The sequence below is a fragment of the Mesocricetus auratus genome, unplaced genomic scaffold, assembly GCF_017639785.1.
Source record: "Mesocricetus auratus isolate SY011 unplaced genomic scaffold, BCM_Maur_2.0 Super-Scaffold_100042, whole genome shotgun sequence".
Taxonomy (NCBI): domain Eukaryota; kingdom Metazoa; phylum Chordata; class Mammalia; order Rodentia; family Cricetidae; genus Mesocricetus; species Mesocricetus auratus.
Genome location: NW_024429219.1, coordinates 4,050,299 through 4,072,847, shown reverse-complemented (window position 1 = coordinate 4,072,847; position 22,549 = coordinate 4,050,299). Strand labels below are relative to the sequence as shown.

Here is a 22,549-nt window from a genome sequence, read left to right as displayed (position 1 = left end):
ATAGGAATTGTTCATCTGGTGACAGGAAGGGCCATCCAGTGTCACTTAGGAGATCCAGGTCTCTGGATCAGGGCATCCTTCTTGTCACCAGTTTTGCTGCTGAGAAATCTTTTTTAAGGCCAGATGAGGACAATCTCTGGGGTGTGACACGTGCCTGTTGTTTGGCCCTGACCCAGAAGCAATTCCTTCAACAGCCAGGACAGGAATGGGAACCTCTCGCTGACCCCAGCGTGGATGAGGGCTTCCCCATGACTGAAGGCTTTTGGCAGGCAGGGTGTGTGTGCAAACAGAGCTGGATCACTCCTGCAGCTCTGACTACACCTGTTGAGGAGAGCCTGGAGGAATGGATCTGCCCCCAGGGGCAGAATTTGCCCTGTTTTAAGTGAAGCCTTTCCTAGACAGGTGGCAGCAGCATTGAGTGACTGGAGCTCTCCTGCAGTCCCCTGTTCTAGGAAGTGGAAGCTTTGTACTGACAGAAGCATACATGGGGGGGGGTTACTCAGTGGGAGGTCAGCCTAGTCTCCTGTCAGAGCTGATTCAGGAAGTACAAACACCCTGTCCAGCTCCCAAGTCATGATGTGGAGACTTGTTATTAGTTATGAATGCTCAGTCTTAGCCTAGCATTCTCTTTCTCTTTATATTTTGCCTTGAGACTTTTTGGCTTTCTGTCCGTCCGTCCGTCCATCCATCCATCCATCTATCTATCTATCATCTTACTTTACTGCTGTCTCCACATCTGAATGGCGGCTGACTGACTCCTGGCCCCCTGATGTCTCCCTCTTCTTCTCCCTCATTCTCTTCTTCTTCCTCTCATTCTTATTTGTTTGTTTGTTTGGGGGCAGGGTTTCTCTGTGTAGCTTTGGAGTCTGTCTTAGAACTCTGTAGACAGGTTGGCCTTAAACTCATAGAGATCCGCTTGCCTCTGCCTCCCAAGTGCTGGGATTAAAGGCGTGCGCCACCACTGCCCAGCCTTCTCATTTTTCTTGAACCCAGATTTCTCTGCCTGCTAGCCCTGCCTATTCCTCTCCTGTCTAGATATTGGCTGTTTAGCTTTTTATTAGACCAATCAGGTGCCTTAGGCAAGCAAGGGGAAACAAATGTAACACATATTTACATTGTTTACAAAGGCAGCAGAAACAAATGCAACACACCTTTACACAGTAAAGTAACATTCTGCAACATAAACAAATGTAAGGTATCTGCGTAGTTAAAATAATATTCCACAATACTTTGCTTTTTTGTGTTATTGGAAAGGAAAGTTAGCTGGATGATGACATCCTATGGAGAATCAGAGATTAAGTCTGGAATCTTCTAGCCAAGGGGTTAGTGACTGCCAGGGGCAGGGTCTAGTGGGTACCACCATACCCAGAGTGCACTGCACTGTGACTCACTGTTAGAGAGAGGCTTCTCGGTACTGCCTCTCTTTTCAGAGAAACCTGCCTAAGCGACTGCAGGCAAACACTTCTGGTGACACAGAATGCTGGGCAGTGGTGGCCTTGCCACTCTGGGGCTGTGGGGACCCATCTGTGCAACAACTCATCTCTCTCCTGTGCTTTTCTAGAGCCGAACACAGTGAGCTACAGCCAATCCAGCTTGATCCACCTGGTGGGGCCCTCGGACTGCACCCTTCATGGCTTCGTGCACGGAGGTAGGGCTGAAATTGCTCTGACCACTGCTCTACCCCCTGCCAGGGCAGTGTCCCCAGGAGGCTGTTCCCCTGCCCACCTCCCCTGCCTTCCCCGAGCATCCCCCAGGAGGCCGTGCTGCTTACTGACCTAGTTTAGACTTTCATGTCTGGAGAAGTATAAATTTAAACTTTTAAGAGGTTGCATAAGAATTACTGAAATACCATTGGTGTCTGTTTTTAAAACTGGAAATGAAAGTTGGATGAAGACAGCCCAGCAGAGGGTCACACGGAACCCAGGGCCTCAGAGCCCAGCAGAGGGTCACACGGAACCCGGGGCCTCAGAGCCCAGCAGAGGGTCACACGGAACCCGGGGGCCTCAGAGCCCAGCAGAGGGTCACATGGAACCCAGGGCCTCAGAGCTGTGTGGTGTCGGGGTTGGCCTTGCAGAGTCCAGGAGAATGCCCTGTACCCGTTAGTTGCTGTTTAAAAATGTTCTTCCAGATAGTAACCTTTACTGTTCTGAGGTGCTGGGAATCTTACCTGTAATGGCACAGGCCTTAAAGGTCCTAGACAGGCTCCTCTGACTGTGACACAGAGAACCTGGCCCTTGGCTCATGGAGGACAGTGTATCTTTTAATACTGTATGGTGATTTCTTTGATATAAGACAAGTATAAGGAACACATCAATTGCACAAGTGGATGTTGCCCTTCTGGGTGAGAGTAAACTGTAAGAGTGAGCTGAGGCTTGGAGAGAAGGGAGACTCGAGGGGAGAGCGCTCGCTCTGCAGGCATGAGGCAGACAAGCTGGGATTGCCAGTGTGTGAAGAGGCTGAGATGGCAGCAGCCAGACCCTGGATCCAAACGGCCATAAATGGATCTGAGGGAAAGAGGAATGCCAGGCAGGTACGGGTGACAGCAAGAGTCGGGAGGTACGTGGTGTCGAGGTTTGGGCACATCTGGCCCTCAGTCCTCTGGCACAAGAGGTGCTTTGTACCTCACTGTCCCTCCTGCCCTGTTTCTCAGTGCCTGGGACACTGAACCCCAGTCATTCTCTGGGTAGAAGACACCGATTTTATTTTTTAGCCCCAGCTCAGATGGCCTCACTGTAGGTTTACATAGATTTTTCTACCAGGGACTCCTCAAGAACCGGGTCAGGTTCTATCTTTTCCTGGGAAGTAGTGCCCCACACAGAGATGCAGAGAGGCACGGTTTGCTTTTGAGTTGAAGGATGATGGGCCCTGGGCTGGCCAGAATCAGGGTGGCCTCTGATTTGCGAGCTTTTTACATCTTGTTCTATTTTTAACCAATCCCCTTTCATGTGGTTCTATTTGCAATTTCATGATTGTTTGCCTGTTTTCACAAAATGCTGTCTGCACCGCTCTTTTGATTGGCATAGCCCCCCCCCCCATGTAAATTCTACTTTATACCAGGGCTACTTTCCAGGCCCGTGACGGTCTGTCTGTCCACCATGACAGTCTGTCTGTCCACCTGGAGAGAGGGCAGCTGTGTCCTTGCCAGTGTCCCACATCCCTGCCTCACTGGCCTCGTTCCAGGCAGACGGCAGCCCTCCCTCCTCCTAACACAGCCACTTCCAGCACAGGCTTCTCCAAGAATTGTTTTCTGGCTTCTCATAACCCTGTTCTGTGAGGCTGTGAAACTCCATGCTGCCGTGGAGCTAATTTTGTTTGCACGTTAGAGTTTTCCACCAAGACTGGCAAGCAGCTCCATCTTCTGCCTCCTTGGCGAAAGTCACATCTTAAGTGGGTCCTTGTGTCGGCAAGAGAGGAGTGAAGGATTCTTGGAAAACAGTTGAGAAGCCATGCTTGTTTACAGAGTGCAGGCAGCCCCTCTGGTCTAGGCACTGTTTTTAATGTGTGTGTAGGAGGCGTTTACAGTAGCTTTATGATACTTAATGCCTATTTTCTAAGGCGCTCCATGTGCCATATTTATAAAATATGCCTCCTAATTTTAAATATGCCCCAACATTGCCTGTGTGCCTGTCAGTTCTCCAGAAGTGGGTGAATACTAACTACTATCCAGTGTGTTTCCAGTAGAGTACTGACAACATGGCAGCTAAACTCACTTGAATCAGTCTTAACCAAGCCTCAATGCAGTCTCGTGAGGGACGGGTGAACCTGGACCGCAGTCCCTGGCTCTGGGCTGTGGCATTTTGGAAAGGTGCTGCGGAGCCACTCAGTTGTTGTCTGGGCTTGGCCCTGATGTGGCGGGTTGTGGAAGGTGCATTGGAAAGGGGACCTTTGTGTTGAGAACACAGTGGAACCCCGGAGCCGGCTTCCCAGCATCCTCCCCATCCAGCACATGGACAGAGAGCCTCCTCTTGCTGCCTGAGGGGTAGCCATCAGAATGGCTGTGGGAGATGGTCATTTTCCTCTCCAGTAGGGAGTTCTGAGTTGGGACACATTGGAAAAATATACCTAACTTTGGCTTCTGCCTTCTCTGAACCCCAAATGAAACCTCACAGCCCCTTGGATTCATGGAAGTGCCAGTTTGTAAGGACCCTTCCCTTTCTGTCCCTTTACTGCCCCCCTCCCGCATTGTAGCTTCCTGGGGGTAATTGACAAGTGTTGGGGTCAGAGTACAAGTGAGGGAGATTCTGAGGGGCCAGCCATTCAGGGGGATCCTAGAGGAGTTGCCAGTTCTCAGCTTCCAAGTGTCCAGCCGTTATGTTGGTGCTTTATTCTTGAAGTTCATTATTTCAAACCAAGTGTCACAACCTCTTGTCCCCTCCTCCTTCCTCCTCTTGTGGCTACTTTAGATACTGCTTCTGTCCCTCTAACATCAGAGGCAGCCTGCCATCCTAACATGAGGTCAGGCGGCACCAGGGGCGCAGTTACCTTCTAGGTAAACACAGAACTCATGATTGCCTGGCTGTCTGTGGTCCAACCATCGCTGTTCCCTGAAGACTCCACCATCCAGGGTGCCTCTCTTCTGGGTTGGATGTGTGACTCCTGGGCCCTGGGGTTTCCTTGCCTGGTTCTGGTGGGTTCCATCCCACAGCAGGCAGCCTGTGCACTAGGATGTCCTCAACAGCAGTAGCTTACACAAGGAACGTTGTGGCCATGAGTGACAACTTGGTAAGAGTTTAGTGGGGACAGTCCCACAGGGTCATGGCCCTCTGGGTGGTATGATGCCTGTCACAACATGGGCAAGGAAAATCTCATTTTCTGTCTCTACTGAGGGGAGTTGGAGGGGATTTTTCTGAGTTTTGCGTACCCGGCTAAGGGTGGCACTTTTGGGGAGTCCTTCTACCCAGTGGGCTTTGCCCTCGTCTCCAGCTTCCATGGTTTTAGCCGGCAGGTACAAGGGCTGGGTTCCCTGACACCTGTACACTGTGGCCCCACCCCTGCTGTCTGCTGATGTGGTCCTCACTGCTGCCCATGCTTCTGACCCACATGCAACTCCCCCATCGGCCCAGGCACTATTCAGCTGCCTGGTACATAGTCATGTTGTACAGAGTTAGAGCTGTGTCAGGCCTCGCCAGCCATCTGCAAGGCTGGGGCCGACTCCATGAGGAGTGGGCCCCCACCACTGCTCTGGGGCTCCTGGAGAGACTGCCTCTCCAGTGACAGTCCCTGCTTCCCTGTGGGGCTCAAGATTTCTACAGCTGTGACTTGCCTGGCACCCTCATGAGAAGAATTGCATCCTGTCTGTGGTCAGCTTGTGTGACCTCCCTTTTCTGTTTGGGAGTCCTTCCTGTACCTGTTTTACCTTCACCAGGTAGTGGCAGCGCATGCCCTTAATCCCAGCACTTGGGAGGCAGACACAGGCAGATCTGTGAGTTCGAGGCCAGAGTCGTCTACAGAGCGAGTTCCAGGACAGCCTCCAAAACAATACAGAGTCACAGACCACATGCCCAGGGTGGTTGATGGGCCACACAGTGAGACCTTAAGGAAAACTAATTCCTGGCCCCTCCCAGAAGGGTAAGCTGGTGCCTGGGGCCTGCAGTTTTCATAAGGAGAGCCTGGCTGGCTCTGATGACTTAGAAGTGTGAGAAATTCAGTTGGAGTTCATCTTTGTCTCAGCAGTTCAGGGATGCTGTCTTCATACCCCTTTCCCTCAGTTTCTTCAAGTTAAGTGTATTTGTTATTTGTGTGTGTGTCTGCACATACCCGATGGGAAGGGGGCATGGGGCATTCAGAGGACGAGTTTGTGGAGTTGGTTCTCTTCTGGGGGTTGAGCTCAGGGGCCAAACTTGTACAGCCAGTGCCTTTACCTGCTGAGCCATCCTGAAGCCCTGTCTGTGGCTCACCATTTGCTTGCTTACTTTTGGGTAGGAGGGAGTGACACACACGCAGGAAACACCCTGTGCCCGTGGAGGTCAGAAGACGGTCCGTGGGGGTTGGTGCTCTCCTTCTACCGTGTGGGTTCTGAGGACTAAACTCAGGTCATCGGTCTTGGTAGCAAGTGTACTTACCTGCTGAGTCATCTTGCTGGCCCTGCTTACTTTTGAGATGGGCCGTGCTGTCCTGCTCAGCTGGCCTTGAACTCCCGGGCTCAAGTGATCCTCCTACTTGAGCCTCCAGAGGTGTTGGAACAAGTGTGGTCTACCAGGCTCATCTGCGCTGTCAGTCCTTACTGTGAACTTGACGGGGGCTTTGGGCAGAGGGAGAGGGTGCATCGTCAGTGAAGCTTTTGTGTGTTCAGAGGGCGTTCATGCAGTGTGGTCCTTTGAGCTTTTCACTGTAAAGAGCATTTTAACTACAAATGCCCCAAGCAGGCTCCTCGACAAGAAAACTGCTGCCTAGAACCGAGCTGCCCTTGCACAGTGCTGGGCCTGGGTGAGTGAAGCCTGGACAGACGGCAGGTGTGCTAAAGCAAGGGAAGGAGCTGCTGCCCAGTGAGGGAGAGGGCCAAAGATGCTCTCACAGGAAAAGTGGGTGGCTCTGAGCCTGTGGGACTTAAAAAGGGAAATTAAAAATACCGCAGTGTTGGTGTGGAGGAGAGAAACGGAATCTGCCCATAGAAAAAGAGGAGGGGGTGCTTGGGAGGGGTTCTGGGTCCCTGTGTTCCTTAGAGCCCCATTCTTTAACAGAAGCCTGACCCTAAGTTCATCCCTTCTCCAGGGTCCTGTACTGTGCCTCCCTCCCCCACCCGGCCATTGTAGTTAGTGCATGACCCACCCCTTCTGTAGGGCTGACCCCACCCCTTCTGTAGGGCTGACCCCCTTCAGGAGCCTGACTGACTCTCTGCAGTATCCTGGGCGGCTGCTCTGCTGAGAGCTACTCTGATGTGTAAAATGCACCCTCGGGCTCCGTACTTGGTTGGTTGTTCTTTGACCATCAGACCATCGTCCTGACCTGCACTACAACCGCAGATCACAGAGTAGACACCAGCCAGGGTCAGGAGAGGGAGTGGCCAGGGCGTGGTCAGCTTCCATCCTGTGCTGTCTCAAGTCTGGCCCTGATGGTCTGTGGAAGCAGAGGGGAGTCCCCTTGACTCCGCTGTCAGCTTACCTGTGGAAAGGCAATGGGCCAAACTGAGGAGGCCTTTGTGAGGGGTGGCAGGTGCTGCACCTGTGAACTGTCTAGATAGATGTGGCCCCACAGACAGCGGTGGAGCCAGCCTTCACCCTAGCAAAGGGCCCTGTGGCCATTTGGGGGCCTCTCCCTGTCAGCCTTGTGCTGCACTCTGGGCCTGCTCCTCTCTGGAGCTGCCACAGACAGCGCTCGGTGGCTTCTGCAGGGCTTGGTGCTCCCCTGCAAACCTCCCAGGCTATTCCTTCATGTCTGTCACCTGCCTCAGACCTCAGCCCTGCTCCTGTGCTGCCTTCTGTCTCCCTCCCCCCCATTCGCCTCAGGCCCACGGCTCCTGAGTCCATGACTGCAGGCCCTTCCTCTCCCCTGGTCTCTGCCATGGAGCTATGGCCCTTCCCAGCAGTCTCTGTCCTCTGTCTGGCCAGCATTCCTGCAGGTGTCCCTGACTCAGCTCCATCCCAGAAAGCCCCCATCTCCCCTCTTGGCCTGTCCTCGCTCCACTGTCTCATCTTGTCAGAACCTGGGCATGTGGGCCGTATTTCCTCCTGGTCGAACCCTGACCCCTGACTACACTGGCCTCTGTTGACTGCCCGACTCTCCACATGCCACTCTCCTGGGACCTGACAGGCAGACGGCAAAAGTTTCTTTTCTTGGCCCTTTCTGTCTCTCTGAGTTCATCCGTCCTGTGGCCAACTGGCCTGCCTGCCTGCCACCTCTCCAGAGCTCAGCCTCCTGGTGTGTCAGGCCCAGGAGAGTACAGGTGCTGCCGCTAGCACGCCTCTGCCCCTTGCTGTCCCTAGAGCTGACTCCCCACTCCCTGTCGATCCAGCTGTGCGTCCTTCTCTTGGCACGTGAAACAGCCTTTTCTCTCTCTCTGGCTGTGGATTCATTGGGGTGACTAGGGCAGGTGGCCTCTAACTACATTGTCCTGTCCAAAGTGACCAATGCATTTGTCTAAAATAGTAGCCTACCTCTGCTCCAGTCTTGAAGGAACCTGCCCTTTCATGGCCTCTAGCTGGAGGCTAAGATTGGCCTCCGGGCTGTGTCTCGTGGGTCTGGATGTGGATTTATGCTGCTGTTGTCTCTTCACCGAGTCCCCATGGTATTGAGTAGCAAGTGTCCCTCTTCTTTGCCTCTGCTACACTGACCTTTGAGCAGCAGTCACCAGATTTATTTCCAGGTCTCCTGAGGCAGAGTGGCTTCCCTTGTGGCCCGGATGTGTGATGCTCCAGCCACTGTCATTAACCTGGCACTTTGCAACAGTGTCTGCTTTTTAAGACCGTTGCATCTCTTGTGTGCTGTGGCTTGAACCAGGCTGGCTGTACAGGACAACTCCTAGAATGGTTATTTCCTGTCATCAGCAGTCTGCCTTGGTGGCAAAAACTATACATGCTGAACAGTGTCTGTCTCTGTTTCCTAAAGTTCCCACTTTTGACATTTCGCTACTGTCTTTAGAAATTTGTGGTTGTCTGTGCGCTCATTGCCAAAAATAACCTGCATTAACTGCCATAATTAAGACTCCTGGTGCTGCAGGGTGATAGGACCCAGAGGAGCCGGGGGCCATGTGGGAGCACTCACTCACCTGCATCCCATAATAACCTCTTGTCATCACCAAAGGGTAGGATGCATAAAATAAGATGAAGTTACTATCATTTGCTTAATATAGGAGGCTCTTACCCACGCTCCGTCAGCTGGGATTAAATTTAGAAATGGGGGCATCTCAGATCCCACCCACAGAGCTTTGTACTGCTGGCTGCTGCTGTGGGTTTGTAGGCAGGCTTGGCCCAGCCAGCCAGCAGGCCTTGGAAAAGAAAATTAAGCCTCTATTTTTAATCCAGTCAGCATGTTGTCGATACTTAAAGAAAAATCAAAACAAGAATCTGTAAGCAGTTAAATGTTAAGATGCAAAAATCTCTCCACCACCCGGTGTTTATCTCCATGCTAGTGGCCAACAAGCCTGGGTCTTTTCCTTCCTGTAGTTCCTGGAGTGAGTGTAGTCTCTAACAACAGCAGATCCTACAATTTTGTTGTCAGTTTTTAAAATTACCAATCTTGAGAAGCAGGGATGGCCCATGATGGACTGTATAATTTGCCAAAGTCATTTTTTTGATGTTGCTACCAGCTGTCTGAATGGGAAGCAAGTGAGGAGGCGGTCCGTGGACACCTGAGAGGCGCTTTATAGAAAATTTGGCCCTTGATGGTTGTCTGAAGGAGTGAGAAATGGGATGTGCACTGTGACTTCCAGAGGGGAAGAAGGGATTCGGCTCCTGGAAGAAGTGTCCACTGGGCTGCGCTGACAGCCAGGCCACTTAGGAATTGGGCTGAGGGCTCCTCTGTTTTGACACAGGTTAGCGGACAGCCTTTCCACTGAGGCGTCCTTGTGTGTCATAAGCAGTGATATTTTGTGACGGAGCCCTCGAAGACTGTGCTGGCAGGGCATACCGAGTTTTCAGTAGTTGCTGTGTAACGCTTGGCCCAGCCCTTCTCACACGGGCCCTGGTATAGCTGTGCTGACTTCAGACTCGCTGTGTGGCTGAGGACGGCCTTGAATTTCTGATGTCCCTGCCTTCCTGAGTGATGGGATTGCAGGCTTGTGACACTTTGGCAGGTCTCTGCGGTGCTGGGGATCAAATTCAGGGCTTCCATGGTCTGTCTGTCTGTCTGTCTCTCTCTCTGTCTCACACACACACTCTGTCTCACACACACTCTCACACTGTCTCTCTCTGTGTCACACACACACACACACACACACACACACACACACACGCTCTCTCTCTCTGACACGCACACACTAAAAAAATAGAACTTAGAAATAAAACAAGACCTCCAGTCCATGCCCTTCCCTATGAGGAGCAGTCGCACTGTCTGGGCTGTCTGGGGTTTGAGTTGGGACTTGTTTGTTTCTATAGTGGTGAGAGAGAGTGAGGAGGAGGACGACGACAAAGACAAAGACAAAAATTAAAAAGAGAAATGAGATGCATACCTTTAATTCCAGCACTCGAGAGGCAGAGGCAGGAGGATCTCTGTGAGTTCCAGACCAGCCTCCAAAACAATACAGAGAAACCCTGACTGGGGGAGGGGAGGGGAGGGAAAGAGGGAGGGAGCGAGGGAGGGAGGAAGAGAAAGATGAGGAGAGGTGGGGATGTTGTTCAGTGGCTAGAGTACATGCCTAGATGTACATGTGTACACACACACACACACGTGAGTGCATGCCTAGATGTACATGTGTACACACACACACGTGAGTGCATGCCTAGATGTACATGTGTACACACACACACACACACGTGAGTGCATGCCTAGGTGTTACGGGTTGTGTCTGTGCTCTGGTCTGTGAGACAGACAGCAGTGCTCTTGTCCCCCGGGGCTGCTTTCCAGGGAAGCTCAGTGTCACTCCTCTGTGTTTCCTGAGGCCATCTGCAGGGGACGAGCTCCTGTGGAGAGACAGAGGCCTTCCTGGAGCTGATCTCCCAGCAGGTCCTGGGCATCCAGGTCCCAGGCAGCTTTGTGAACTCTCTAGGTGTGTGCCTGCCTTTTCTCCTGGCCTCCAATGCCAGACTTGGACGTCTGCTCCTTTTTTACTTTCTTCTGGAAGCAGCCAGCTTGTCTTTGTCAGACGGACTGTCTCCTAAAAAGGACAGCTGTTCTGAAGGCACAGCGCCATGAACCCAGCATCTAAAGTGTGTTGTCCCAGAAAGGCCAGCAGGCACCGTCCCTAGACTCCTGACTCTGAGCCGTTCTGTGCTTGACTGATAGGTGTGGTCAAACTACACTCTAGTTCTGGGCACATCTTTCCTTAGCAGGCACTGCCTTTGTTCTGTGGCAAGTGCCGTTGACGTTAATCTGAGACAGGGGAGTGTCTATGGCCACCAAGGACGTTGCTCATAGCGCGAGGACAATCTGTGGGAGAGAATCTGTCTAGAAGAATGCAGACTGTGAGCACTGTCTCTTCGTCCTCTAAAGTCCTTTGAGAAGTGCCAAGTAACACTCTGAGACTTGCCACGAAGCCACAGCCAAATCAGAAGGGTGGCACGGCCCCAGGGAGCCTCTGTGTGAGTGGCACCTCGCCAGCAAAGGTTGGCTGTCTGATTCCTGTGCCCACCTGAGCGGAGTGTGTGTGTGCTGCCAAATCTCCAGAGACTAGTTCTCTTTCCTTGGGTGTTCATGACCAGTCCTAAGCCGGCAAAGACGCTGCTATTGAGTTCAGCAGCCCATGGTGTTTCCCATGCTGGCAGCTGCAGCGCCTCCTGACCCCTCAACTCATGTTTGCCCCTCCTCAGTCACCCTGTATCTGCTGGCACCTCCTCCTCAGCACAGATTGCAGGTGTCACCTGAGGCCTCCAGTCACCACTCTCTTGTCATCCGCCTGCATGCACAAGGTTTGGAAGGTGATTGTGGGGGCTGGAGCCGTCCAGGGATCAGGCATGGGATTGTACCCCCAGGCCACCCAACTCCAGGCTCTGTGCCCTGAGCCACTGTGGTGGGCTCCTGCGCTCATCTAGCTTAGAACCCAGCCTTTCCAAGGCTGTGAGCATGGACTCAGAGGACTCAGATGGTGCCTACAGTGCTTGCAATTCTTGGAAGTCCCAAGCTAGGGACGTTGCCTTACAGGCCCCTCCCCTGCTGAGCCTTGCCTCACCTCCACAAGGGCCCTGGCTCAGGAGAGAAGGACTAAGGATCCCACAGTGGGTTCAGGCAGGACTGTAAATGTGTCTGCAATGGCTCTTCCTTTTTGCAAACACCAAGCCCAGTGTGACCCCTCCCAGACCCCCAGACCGGGAGTGCAGAGCTGCAGCCCCTCCCCTGACTACACAGGAGGGAGGGAGCTGGTGCAGTGGAGTTTCATTTGTCCTATGCTTAGAGCTGGGCTCTGTGACTCTCCCTGTGGTTTTGAGCAGAGGGCTCCTGACCTCCCTATAGGCTGAGTACAGGGAGATGGTGCCTGCAGCCCTCCCTGTTTCCTTCCCACCCTCCTCTCCATGATTGACAGAACCTGTCCCCTTCCCAAAAAAATAATCATAGAACTGTTTTTCTGAAGCCAAGAGCACTAAACTCTACGAAAAGAATATATGTTGAACCCAGGCCATCCACCCCCTAGTGTCTGTGACCATCAGCGCCTGGTCATTCCTGTTAATCACTTACCTCTGTATCCAGATGTTTCGCTCCCGCCTGCCAGTTCCGGAATCACCATTCAGAGACTTAATATGAATTACAAACTGTTTGGCCTGTTAGCTCAGGCTTATTATTAACCAGCTCTTATAACTTAAATTAACCCATTGTACAGTTAGAATCCAGCCAAGGCCTTTGTAGCCTCAAGGGTGGTTGGCGGGAGCTGAGCAGCCAGTGACGTCACCTGCCAGCACATCAGGCGAGTGACTGCACTAGAGCCTGGGCCTCGTGGGGGGGGTGCTTCCCAGTTCTGCTCCCCACTCTGCATCTTTGGAAGCCAGCGTGTCTGAGAATAGTGACCGCCTCCCTTCCTGACACTCCTGGTGTCTGCTGGGTGTTCAGGGGCACAGTAGTGTGTCAGTGCTTTTGTGGGTTATAATCCCAGTGCTTGAGACACCGAGACAGGAGAATCTTGAGTTCAAGACCAGTCTGGGTTGCATCAGCAAGACCTTAAAACAAGCAGATGGGGTACCGACAAAATGGCTTAGGGAGGAAAGTCCTTGCCATGCAAGCCCAGTGCACAGCCACATAAAGGTGGAAGGAGAGAAGCAACCCCACAAGATCATCCTCTGAGTGCCACGTGTGTGCTGTGGTACATACAGCGCACACACGTGCACACGCGCGCGCACACGCTTAAATAAAGCGTAATAATAACTGGGCCGACAGTGTGCTGCTGTTGTTCCTTTTGGCTCTCCACCGAGGAAGCTGGATTGTGGGGTGGTTTATTTTCAGGGTTTTGGGGACCCTCTCTACTATTTTCCATAGCGGGTCTACCAGTTTTATGTTTCCCTGTACGTGTTTTAATAATTCTGTGTGTTAACAGTTTCACAGCATGCCATTGCTGCTTATGACATCACACCGGTGCTCAAGGCGTTTGGCTCCTGGGGCATTTCGGGTTTCAGACTTTGATTGGGAAACATTTAATTCCGCCTGGCAGTCACTCCCATTACCCTCTGGTCTGCCGTCTCTAAGAACCCTTGAGTCTCCCTCCCACAGCACAGGAGGCCTTACTGAATGTGTGTCTCGGTGTCTGGCTCGCTTCACTCTGCGCCTGTTGTAGGTTCACCCGTGTTCGTGTGGGTGGGCGTTTGTGTTGTCCCTCGACAGCTGATGAGTGACAGTGCCACTGAATTTGCATTTGCGGGCTGTTTCTCTGCCCCGTCTCTGCCCCTGGGCATGGCACAGTTGAAGCACACTGTTTCTTTCTACAAATTCCAGATGTTTTCCAGAAATTGCTCCATCTCAGTTTCCTTTAGGAAGGACTAATGATGCCGGGCAGTGGTGGCGCACACCTTTAATCCAGCTCTTGGGAGGCAGAGGCAGTTGGATCTCTGAGTTCAAGACTGGCCTGGTCTACAGAGCGAGTTCCAGGGCAGCCAGGGCTACACAGAGAAACCCTGTCTCAAAATAAATAGGAGGGTCTGGTGGTTGTGAGCTGCACTTGTCTTCTGTTATCTGACTTTGTCCGTATTGTCTTGAGACAGGGCAGGGTCTTGTGTTATGTAGCCTGGGATGGTCTCAAACTCAAGATCCTCCTGCCTCAGTTTCCTGAGTATATGGGTCGCAGATGTGTGTCACCGTATCTAACCAGCTGATGCTTTGACCCAGGGGACATTAGTATCAATTTTTCCTGGCAGTGAGGTTTGTGGAGAACTTTGTCAGTTGCCTAGAATGTCACCTGAGGCTGTTTTCAGCTCTAAAATGAGAGTCACAGCATGCCACGCCCCAGCCTACTGCTGACTGAAGCCTTTGCTGGTGCGGGTGGGAGGCCTCGTTTCCTCCAGGTCTTACCCGCCATGTGCCCTCTCCTGTGCAGGTGTCACCATGAAGCTCATGGATGAGGTGGCTGGCATTGTGGCTGCCCGCCACTGCAAGACCAACATAGTCACTGCCTCTGTGGATGCCATCAACTTCCACGACAAAATCCGGAAAGGTAAGAGATCTCCTAACATGAGAACTGGGCGGGGGGGCGGGGAGGTTCTGGGGTCCCTGGGTCCCTGATGCTGTTTCACTCTGTCACCCCTGCTGTCTGCCTGCGTGCCTCGAGAAGCAGGAAGACAAAGCCATGCGCTTGCGTTTTACACACATCCATGAGACTGGTGGTTTTTTATCTGACTTCAGCTGGAAACTCTGGAATGATGGAGGCTTTTGTCCCCAAGCCCAGCAGTATCCTGTTCTCTTAAGACAGACAGAGCCCTGTGATGCCCTCGCTTGAACAGCTGCCATTAAACCTTGTAGGCTTCCTTCTTGTGGATTAAGAGGTGACCCAGGGCAGGGTGGACAGTGCTGAGGCGCCTCAGGCCCTCCCTCCCTCCTCAGCTAGCGCTCACCTTGCTTGAGGGCTGCTTGCGAGTTTTTACATGATGGAAATCTAATTGTGTGGTTGCAGCTCAGGGGGCAAGTTCATCAGTGTCTCAGCCTTGTGAGTTGCAGGCAGAGGGTGAGTCCAAAGCTGGCCTTGGCCCCTGGGATGCTCACCATGGGAGGGACAATGGATTAGACTAGGCCCTCATGTGACTGATTAAAGACTAGGAGCCGGGAGCCAGAGTAAGCCACCTCACTGCCTCTCGGCCCTGAGTGCTCTCCAGCACCCAGCAGGGGGCTGCTCTGGTGAGCGGAAGCACTCTGAGATTGGGCAGGTGCTAGGCTACCACCATTGCCATACTGAATGTAAGTAGGCTGTCCTGAAGGGGACATAGGCTGTCCTAGTGACATGGCTCCCTCTGCGTCCAAGAATCTGCCTTGATTGGCAGGTGTTTACCACAAACACAGACAACACTATCATTTTAACAGTTGCCCAGGACGAGGGGGTCTTGTCTGCTTTAGCTTGCTTCTCAAGACCTTGTGTGTTGGAAGCCCTGAGTGCTGTGCTCCTTGGAACGCATTCTGTGAGCCTTTGGGAAGGGACAGTCCTGAGTGTCAGATTCCATGCTTTCCTTTTCCTAAAGTTTCAGTCTGGTGACATGGCTGTTTAGCACTCTGTCGTTAAATGTGGAGAGCAGGCTGTCGCACCACAGAACTGGTGTCCCGCTCAGCCATCCCTCCGTGACCCTGAACACTAAGCAAAGCGTCCTTGAAAGCAGCTTTTCCTCCATGTCTACCCAGCAATAGCTATACCAGTCATGCCTTGAGTCAGCGAGCCCTTAAAGGAACTCCCCCCTGTTCTCAGAATGAAGACACCGGGGAAGGCCCCAGATTCTTCCCCTTTGCCCCCTGCATGGCCAGGAGCCACTGGGAACGGGCTGTTCCAGAGGCAGTGGCTCTGGATGGGAGGATCAGCTAAGAGTCGGGCAGCTTGTCTGGGGTCATCTCTGCCACCAGAGGATGTGGGTTTTGAGGATGGATCCTGGCTTGTGAAGGTGCATTGGCTGCAGCACAGAAAGGGTCTGCATTTCCCAAGGTCCCTGATTTCTCTTCTGTCTCATTGCTCTGCCGTGGCTTCCTCAGTGGGTCTGGGAGTGCGGGGGTGGGGGGACATTGCACAGAACCTCCTGGGCTGTCCTGGTCTTTGTATCTTGTGGTGGTGCACATCTATCTCTAATCCCAGCACTCAGGAGTTCAAGGCCAGCCTCATCTACATACTGAGTTCCTGGGTATACAGGGTTACATAGTGAGATCCTGTCTTTAATTTTTTAAAAATCTGTGATGTGAGCCCCTTCCCTAGAGCGCCTCCCTCAGAATCTGTCTCAGCCTTGTCCTTGTCCTTGTACTGGCACAGCCTCGGCCTAGAGACTTGTGAGAGAGACGTTTGGCTCCTTCCAGGGAGCAGCAGATTATGTCTTGTTTGGGGCCTGAAGGGACTGAGGCCGTAGTGAGTCTGGCCCACCTCTGTGCCAGTGTCCTATGGCTTTTACACACTGTCGCCTTGCTTGTTGTTTTTAACGAGATGTCCCCATCCTGGAGTGCTTCCAGGGAGGAGGGTCGCTCTCTAGCTGGCACAGGCTGTCTTCATCACAAATACGGTTGTGACATTCCGTCTTTGCTTCCTCAGCAGAGAGGCCCTGCTTCTTTAGAGCAGTGCGTTCTGATCTTCACCGGAAGCACGGGGTCAGCAACTCCCTCCTGCCTCTGGGTTTGTGTCAGTCGCTGTGAGGAGGGAGGGGCTGCTGAGGTCACCTCAGACCCCAGGCCATGGCGCCTCTTGACCTGCTGTCCCTGTGTCTCTCCTTTGCCTCACTCCTCGGCTTTGGCATGGAGGACCCACCGGGGACAGTTTTGCCACCTCCTCGAAGAGGTGTGACATGCATCCGTGCGTACAGGATGAAGCAGCAGCTAGAGAGAGCCCTGGGAGCCTGGCCTGCAAGCTGGGCCTGGCACCCGTGGGCTCTGTCTGTGAAGTGTTATCTCCCTGCGGTATCTGGTGCCCACAAATGGGGATACTTAAACGACAGAAACCAATTCTCTCCTGACTTCGGAGGCTAACGTCTGAGTCCGAGATGTCATCTGAGCCACATACCCTCTGAGGACCCATACTGCCTCCTGGCTCCCTGTGTCCTTGGTCACAGGCCGTCTTTTGGGTTTGTCTGTCAGAAGATTTTTCTGGCACCCAATAGAATGTCCATCAGAAGTTTTAGCAACAGCTTTATGTGGCCACAGGACTGTCCCCAGAAGGTCATCTGCCTTTGATGTTGACCTTGAATGTCGTCTGACTTCTCTTCTCGCATTTGAGTAGGGGCTTCGGTCTTCTGAGGCTGCATGCAGAGAAAGACACTGGTCTCTTGTGCCCTCATCAACCTTTGCCAGGGTCCTTTTCTTGCTGAATTTGGAGAGTGTCTCATGGACAGTTGAGTCTCCTGCCTCCAGCAGCTCCCTACGTTCCATTCTATTGGCTTTGCTTAAAAACAAAGCTGCAAAAAGCCTTTTTTATAGTTTTTAAAATATGTATCCATGTGGTGCCTGCATGTATGTATGTGCATCGTGTGTGCCTGGTGCTTGAGAACTAGAACTGGAGTTTGGGTGGTGGTGAGCCACCGTGTACTGAGACTTGAATCCAGGTTCTCTGCAAGGGCAACAAGTGTTCTGAAACACCAAACCATCTCTCCAGTCTCTTAGTTTTGTTGTTAACTGCTGTGCTGCTCACAAAATAGTCCCAGTCCACACATGACTGTTCAGACTATAATTAAAATGAACATTAAAGCTGGGCATAGTGGGATGTGCTTATAGTCCCAGTGTAGCCTGGCCAACACAGTGAGGCCATTCCAGGAAGGCAGAAAGAGTGCATGTCCGGGGTCACTGTGAGGCAGCCGGGCTACGCCATGAACCCTGGTCTAAAGGAGGGAGGACGGAATGAAAAGTGTAGCCTCTCAGCTATGCCGGCAGCCGTTGACGTGCCAGAGCCCTGTGCAGCTGTGGTCCAGGGCAGTGCAGATGCAGAGGGTCTCGTTATCTAGCACGTTCTATCCAGTCTTCTCGGTTCCAGATACCTGTAACCCTGAGCATGGGTGGCCCAGCTGCCATGTGCTGGCATTAGCTGTGGTGCTTGCTAACCCACCAGGCCACCGCCCTGGGCAGAGGGACAGAGCTGCAGGAGCTGCTGGCACTGGGGCTGACCCGCCTATCCACCGGCTTAAGATGTCCACTGGTGGGTCAGACTCTTCCATGCGGTGCCATCTTCCCATAGTCTCCTTGCCAGCAAGTGTGCCCGCACATCTCCGTAACCACGGGGTCACTGTGGACCTAGACACTCTGTTTATGTCATCTCAGTGTGCCTGGACGTTCTGGGTGTCTGTGGAATGGCGGAGCGGGCAGGGCCCTGCTTCTGCCTAGGGAGAGGCAGGAGGGGAAGAGGTGGGGAGATTCTAGGGCAGCCATTCAAAGCGTGGCCTTTGAGGTGGAAGGACGAGGAAGCATTGGCCAGCAGTGCTTTGGTGGAGGGCAGTGCCACACTTCTGCAGCCTCAGGTCAGGCCTGGCCAGCGTCTTCTCCTCTGCAGTAAACCAGGTCTCGGGCTCCCCTGAGTAGGACGCTAGGTCTCTGTAGTCCACTGCCCATGTTTAGAGCCCCCCATGGCCCTGTGGATCTACATGTTTACTCGCCACATAATGGGGACCCCTGCTTTGCATTCCAGACTGGGAGACATGTAGGCTTTGGCCAGATCTGCAATGAAGATCTAACATGAAGGCTAGTTAGGAGTGCAATGGAGGAGGAGGTGGACTGTTCTCGGCAGCGTCCCTGGGGAAGAGACACCAGGGGTGAACTAGGCTGCCTTTGTAGGAAGAAGTGTGTGGGGAGGGGGGAGGCCATCATGGGGTATGGAAGGTCGAGGTCAGAGCAGGAACATCTAAAGGTTTAGACCACCTGTTAGCTGCCTCTCCCTGCCTAATTGGATCTGGTTCCCCAGGCAGACCTTGACCCTGCAGGACCTCTGGGTGACGCTCTGTGACTGTCACTGGGCTGAGCGTTTTTTACATGGGTTTTAGTGTGATCCTGTTCTCGGAGTGGCCCGGTCAGGTGGCAGCCATGGTGGGGATCCCCTGTGACTTGTGTGTAACATGTGATGCAGCTCTCCTGGGTTTGGGGTGCTCACTGTGCCGCATGGCTCCCCAGACCTTCCCATCTGCTGGTCCTCTGGACTTAAACTTGGAGTTGGAAACTGGACTTCCAGCTCTGACGTTAAACCATGAGCAGTCATGGCCTTGCTGTGGTCCATGGCGGGAAATGGGTTTCATGGTTGACCACAGAGGCACACATTTCCCTTTGTCCTTTGGGATCAGGATCTGTCTCTCATAGCAGTGTGCCGTAGCTGGCCCTTCCCACAGTGGGTCCTCATGATCCTTGGACGTCGGGGAAATCTTGCTGGCTTCTTTATTCCCGAGTCTCGTCCTGCAGCCCAGTTGTCAGTGGGCATTTAGGAGAGGGGTGACTAGTCTAAGCGTCTAGACGCTGAGCTGGTGACAGTCCCAGGATGTGATGCAGGTGTGTTCACCTGCCAGACGCTTGTGTGTGACTGAGCAGTACAGCTCCTCTCAGGCCGCCTGTTGCTGACCACCTGGCTCCTTCCTTCCTTCCCTCCCAGAAATGGCCATGTCTGCACCGATGCCCTCTGTAAGTATGAAGGTGAATGTGGGGTGGAGCTTTCTGGTACTTCTTAGCAGAAAGCCCCGCTGCCTTTGCTGTCTCTCTCTGGCTGTCTCAGTGTGTGCTGCAGGGCCTGTCTTGAAGCTAGGATGCTAGATATGTGTTGTAGGGCCCACAGCCAGCACTGGTGCCTGCTGAGCAGGCCCTGTGACCCACATGGCCTGGCCCGGGAGAAGACCGCACTGGAGATGGAAGGAGGGTTCTGGTCATACGTCAGTCAGACGTGGCGGCAGCCACAGCCCCCACAGGCCAAACCCATCACGGATGGGGATGGTGAGCCTTGGCAGGCACTAGACTAGGCGCTGGTCTGTGTCCATTTACAAGAGCAGAACCGAGCACCCTGAGACCAGAAACCGCCAAGGGTTGAAAGGGGCAAGGCCCGGCCGTGGAGGGGTCTGTGTGGAGGGGTGGGTGGTAGCAGGCCGCAGCCCCGTGTGCCGGAGGGTGCGGTAGCGTGGTTGGCTTAGACGTCACTCGGGGCGTTTACAGAGACACTGACTGCACTGAGGTCGTGACCACCTGACACCATGTTGGTGCTGAGGTGAACCTGGGCACAATCCCGACACGACGTCCAACACCTCAGAGGGTGAAAATTGAGCAAACCTGACAGACAGACAGACAGACAGACAGACAGACAGACAGACAGACAGACAAACAGACACATGACCCCACCAAAAGCCTGACGCCATGGCTTGTGTCAACCCAACGTAAAGATTGTGAGTCTCTGGGATAGTCTTCTCTGGTGCTCGGAACGTCACAGCGGGGCAGCTGTGTGGCCAGTAGACACCGCCCTGCCCTGGAGGACAGGGAGGGTGGCAAATTTGATCTTCACCCACAGCCTGGCTGACCACCTGCCGTCCTGCCCTATGTCAGCGGGGCTGGACCCAGTGGTTGCCACAGCTGCTGGGGCAGCACTGAGTGTCTGCGCAGGAGACAGATGAGTCTCATCGACTAACAGTGGCACACGCTAACAGGTTGTTGTCATAGTGTCCTCGTAGTTGCTGCTGCCTATGTTGCCTAACCCGGTGTCTTAACTGTCCTCAGTAACATGGGTTTCTTTCTCACTGACCCGCCCCGCGGGTAGAGACCAGGCTGGCCTCCACTAACGCAGGGGTTGCGTGTACTCTGCAGGCTGCGTCATCACCATCTCTGGGCGCATGACCTTCACGAGCAATAAATCCATGGAGATTGAGGTCCTGGTGGACGCCGACCCCGTGGTGGACAACTCGCAGAAGCGATACCGGGCCGCCAGTGCCTTCTTCACCTACGTGTCCCTGAACCAGGAGGGCAAGCCACTGCCTGTGCCTCAGCTTGTGGTGAGTGTTCTGAGCCATGAGCAGTGCTTAGGTCTAATGAAGGCTTGAGAAGAGGCACCCTGGAGGCTTCAGTTCTAGGCTCCTGGGGACTCAATCAGATGAGGACAGGGATAGCCCCCTGACCAACTGTGTGACCTCAGCACTGACCTTCTGTGCGTCTGTCCCCTCATCTGTGTGTGGTGACGAGTACTATGTGTGTCATACGAGATGGGGAAGATCCTGAGCCTGTCCTCGATGGCCCGCCACTGGGCACACCTTTCTGGAGCCCTCTTCCTGGCGGAGGAGGGAGTGGTCCTCGGGTGACTGGGGATGCTGAGGGTATGAAGTGAGGACACTGCAGAGTGCCGACCGCAGCTACAGGGTTAAGTTCCTTCACAAGAAAGGCTTTGACCAGAGGCCTGGGGCGGGAAGCAGGGAGACCTCTCAGGAGGCTGTTCAGGGACAGGGACACAGGAGCAGAGCGAGGAGCTAATAAAAACAGAAGACAGGCTAGGACCAAGGTCTTTCTGTACCTTGAGCGGTTGGGGCCTCAGGACTGCTCAAATGGTCACAAGATGAGGCAGCGCCCGTGCTGGTGGGTGACAGGGCTCAGTCTGCAAGACAAGGCCCTCTGGACGTGGTCACAGCCCCCTGCGCGGAACATGAGTCTTCCTTCCCAGCTACACGGCCAAGTGCACACCACGGTGCCTTCATTCTGACTCCCAGGACGGAAAGCCCAGCACTGACGCCGGGGTGGGCTCTGGAGGGGGCGGGTCATATGTCCCATGTGCGCTGCTTCTGTTGAATCCAGCCCCAGGGTACAGGCCCGTGTCCTCACTGAGCCAGTGGAAGGCTGCACCCCGACAGCGTGGGAGCGGCACTGACAGGAAGAGAAGAGGCGGGGCATGGAGGGCTGCAGACGGTGGGGGAAGGTGGCAGGACTGTCCCCAAGTTTGAGCTTCTGCTCACGACGCTCCTGTGGGTCCAGTCACTTTGTGCCTGCTAACTCTGCTCCTCCAATCTTCACTGCGCCACGCTGGGACCCACCAGTGAGGTGAGAGCAGTCGGCAAGCACCCAAGACTTCTAGAGACGGATTCTCCGGGCTTGGGTGTGCTTGGGAACCAGCCGCACCAGTCCTAGGCCTGGGTACACATGTGTACTGCACACAACTACGCGAGTGTGTACACTGCCCCTCCTGTCTGCCCCCCCACTCCCCCTTGTCAGCCATCTTCAAGCTCTTGTCTATTTTTAGCTCCCTCCCCAGGGCCCTGCTGACATGGAGTGCAGCCTCCTTTGCGTCTGTGGAGGTGTTTCCTGATGTGTGTGGGGGGGGCTTGTGCGCCAGGGGCCTGCAGCTGCTCTCATGTTCAGAAGACTGTGCCGGAAGCGTGGCCCACACCTTCCGCTCCCGCCCTCCCTTTGGCAGTGCCCTCTGACCTTGGGGTGGGGTGAGCCACAGGCTTCCAACTGGAACTGTGGATAGAGGCCATTGGGAAGGGATTGTAGAGGAGCTGCCTCTGATGGTTGAGGGCCTGTCGCTCCCTGGGCACCCGGTGCCTCTACTGTGTGATTTCTTTTTCCTTTTAGCCGAGGTAAGGGAAGTGATTTGGGGAAGGTAAGAACACAGAGTTGGTGTGGGCAAGGACATCTGGCCCCTTGTTGGGGCAGCACTTGCCCCAGTTAGAGTGCCACCCCCAGACCCCTAACAGGATACACTGTGTAAACCAGGTGACGCCCAGCCGGGGTCTGAGGAGGCGGGGTGCACAAAGCGGCTTTGAATCCCGTGTTCTCAGAAGATCTGGATCCGACTCCAGAGCTGGCTCCTCCGTCACAGGATGTCCCAGCCAGTGCTGGTGCCTCTCGTGCCCGGCAGTGCCTACCTGAC

The 22,549-nt window shown here is 53.9% G+C and overlaps 1 protein-coding gene across 4 annotated transcripts in view; it reads left to right on the top strand.

Annotated features, from left to right (window-relative positions):
* Acot7 (acyl-CoA thioesterase 7) overlaps nt 1-22,549 on the top strand; it is an 86,650-nt gene that overhangs the window by 55,737 nt on the left and 8,364 nt on the right. For all 4 annotated transcript variants that reach the window (XM_040734899.1, XM_040734900.1, XM_040734901.1 and 1 more), the window contains exons 6-8: nt 1,562-1,648; nt 14,108-14,224; nt 20,500-20,684. In XM_040734899.1, the coding sequence (XP_040590833.1) occupies nt 1,562-1,648; nt 14,108-14,224; nt 20,500-20,684 (389 nt within the window). The remainder of the gene's footprint in view (nt 1-1,561; nt 1,649-14,107; nt 14,225-20,499; nt 20,685-22,549) is intronic.